At 38.1% G+C, this 2,919-nt stretch overlaps 1 protein-coding gene across 1 annotated transcript; it reads right to left on the bottom strand.

Annotated features, from left to right (window-relative positions):
- Positions 1 to 1,060: 1,060 nt before the first annotated feature.
- On the bottom strand, positions 1,061 to 1,999 carry LOC136277424 (melanocyte-stimulating hormone receptor-like). The gene has a single exon (XM_066159462.1). The coding sequence runs from the start codon at positions 1,997 to 1,999 to the stop codon at positions 1,061 to 1,063; it is 939 nt and encodes a 312-aa protein (XP_066015559.1).
- Positions 2,000 to 2,919: the final 920 nt, after the last annotated feature.

Genomic DNA, 2,919 nt, shown 5'->3' with positions numbered 1-2,919 from the left:
GTGTTGTTAAGCGTCTGTTCAATGATAGACAAGAATTTGGACTTAAAAGAAAATTGTGAAAACATCAGTGCTTGACTCAGGAGAACCTTCACTGAAAGCTACTGATTGATGAAAAAGTGCTTAGCCAATGCTGTGATCTCAGGATTTGTCAGAATTCAGCGACTCATTTTCTAAGAATTGTCTTCAAAGTAAACAAAGTCTACATATTTACAAAGTTATGTTATGAACAAATTGAGCCCTGTTTTCTCTTATAATGCAAACTTAAGACGCCGTGAATTATCTTAGTTGAAGGGCAAAAGCCTTTCTCGAAAACGTTAATCGGTATTGGGAAAAACGATATTCGTAACCACAGAGGTCAAAATGTTGTGGACTCGTGAGGCAACTCGATAAACAGTTTAATTGACGTTGGTAGCGCATTGAAAAACAGCTAGTCTTATCAACCATGTTAGAGTTATTTTTTAATCATTTAATCATTCAATTTTTTTCTGTTCTAATTTGCGAGCTTAATCTTAGGTAAACGATTGGTCTCGAATGATAACTCTATATGAAGTAGAGATGATCAACTTCTTTTCTGAGCATATCCTTCTGTATATTTGAACAGATGTTAACACTTGAAAGCCCCATCTTTAATTTACAAAGTTTTGTTATAAACACTATGGCTAATTCCCAATCATGACAAAATTGAGTGGCCAGCTCCGTTAACAGCTCCTTAACACTAAACCATATTCCTGAGCTAAGGTGAGATTTCTCTTCGAGTTTTGATCGCAAAGAAAAATCCTGAGCACGTTCTGCTGATTCCAAAATAACTGATAGCCTTCCCTACTTCATTAGAAATGTACAAATTGGTGACATGTTATTGATTTGCTGAACTTCACATTTTCACCTGTTTGTTGTTTGTTAGATAAATCAATACAATACGGTATTTACAGGTAGCTCTTCTTAGTTTTCCTAACTCTTTTTAACGCGAAATTGCATATCTTCCTCTCTGTCCTTACGTCTATAATTTTTCAAATAAGCTACAGACGAAAATTCATATGCCAACGATTAAACAAGTTTGTCTTTATGTATAGCAGATTGCTTGTCTGATTGTCTGCTTTACAGCTCGTCTCACTTCTCTTATCTTCCAGCAGTAAAGGAACGGGTTTAAAGTAGAGTTAAAGAATGCTAAGACAACTGTCATTCCCTGGAGTATGATGAAATTCGGAAATCGCTCTTTACTAAGAGGGATCACAAATTCCACCGTAAAAAGTGGTACATAACAGGTGACTAAAGCTAATTGCACCCACAGTGCACTGTACAGTGCCTTTCTGTATCGCGCCATGTTCAGCGCATTTTGTTGGCTCGGTTGTTGTTGAGCATGATCTTGTATTTGAGCTTGATGATGACTGAGCGCGCGAAAAATCTTTGTGTACGAGGCGATAGAGATTGCCAGGCAAGATAGTGTAGCTATAAAGCTGTACCAAAGGCCAATACGGTACTTGAGATGAAATAATAAACTGCCCAATGGACATAGAACCCAAGCGATAGCTAAAATAATATATGTGCGCCTTAAAGTTACAATCTCTTTGTATCTCAACCTCAGCAACATGGCGAGAAGTCGGTCCACGCTTATGGCTGCCATTGTATACAAAGAAACTCCACACAGTATAGAGCCTGTTATGCTCATTGCGCCCAGTGCGCATCGACAAAGACTCCAGTGTTCGTAGACTACGGACATCCAATAGGTGGCGTAGAAAGGATGGTTAACAAGACCAACCAACAGATCAGTTGTTGCTAGACAACGATACAAGAGTTTGGATGGCGGATGGAGGGAAGACTCCTTGCGAAGGGCAACAACGATGAGAGAGTTACCAAGGATTGCTGTAATGGAGAGGAGAATGTTGACTGCTGAGAATGTAATGGACTGTTGTTTCAACTCACCTACCCAAACCGGGGAGCATTGCCATCCTTCAAAAAGTTTCGTCTGTGAACCACTTCCCGTTATATTCGTTGTTGCCATCATTGTTGTTTCCATTCTTTTGCAAGTTATCCTTAAGTTAGTAATAACCAGTAATATTTCGCCTTAACAGCACCCCCCAAGTCAAGATAACTTAAAACTTAGTTTTTGAATAGCAATAACAGAGCAAAAATGTAAAATACCCGAACTCTGTAAGGTTTGTTAAACCAAGTAGAAAAAAAGGCCGCTTTTTCTGCGGGAATTTGAATTAGCAATAAGGGGAAAGCAAAACTTCACAATACAATTGAAAAAAACTTCGTCATTTAATTAAACCCTCAGTGATAGGATACGCTTTGACCAACACATCGGCCGACGTGTTGTTTGGATCGGACTCGCCGCCATAATAGCGTGAATAATGAATTCACATGATGTTGGGACGACATAACTTAAGCAAATTGGGATGAAAAGTCCAATTTCAAAATGAATGAAGGTTACAGATGCAGTTATTCTAAAAGTTTTTGAATTTTTCTTCTCTACAAGTCACACCTGTCAAAAGGGTGGAAATGTTTCTCAAAAGATCAAAAACAACTCAAATATTACTCCGACGGGAGGCATTTTGTGTGCAAATTATCTCTTGTTTTAAAGCTGAAGTTTGCTACTGAACAATACTGTTTGTCTCAGTAACCTGTTTATGAAATCAATAAACGACATTTTAGATATAGCATCGTATAACAGCGACAAATTTATACTCTCTGTGACCATTGTTTCAAAAGAAACGGTAATAATATCAATTTTTGACAAAGGAAAACCCTCTGTGAAAGCTATTGACAGATAATGAAGTGCTTATGCCAATGCTGTGATCACAGGACTTGTCAGAATTATGATCACGTGCGTACGAAAGATTGCAGCGCAGATGCTATTCAGTCAGGAAGCAGTTTGAAGACTTCCTTTGGATGAATCTATGGTTACCAATAACATGTTAT

The sequence above is a fragment of the Pocillopora verrucosa genome, chromosome 12 (genome assembly GCF_036669915.1).
Source record: "Pocillopora verrucosa isolate sample1 chromosome 12, ASM3666991v2, whole genome shotgun sequence".
Lineage (NCBI taxonomy): Eukaryota > Metazoa > Cnidaria > Anthozoa > Scleractinia > Pocilloporidae > Pocillopora > Pocillopora verrucosa.
The sequence above is the reverse complement of the archived record's forward strand: the minus strand, read 5'-3'. Positions and strand labels throughout refer to the sequence as shown.

Bases quoted from the DNA above. Each gene is read 5' to 3' on its own strand.
- LOC136277424 (XM_066159462.1), bottom strand. From the start codon at position 1,999: ATGGCAACAACGAATATAACGGGAAGTGGTTCACAGACGAAACTTTTT.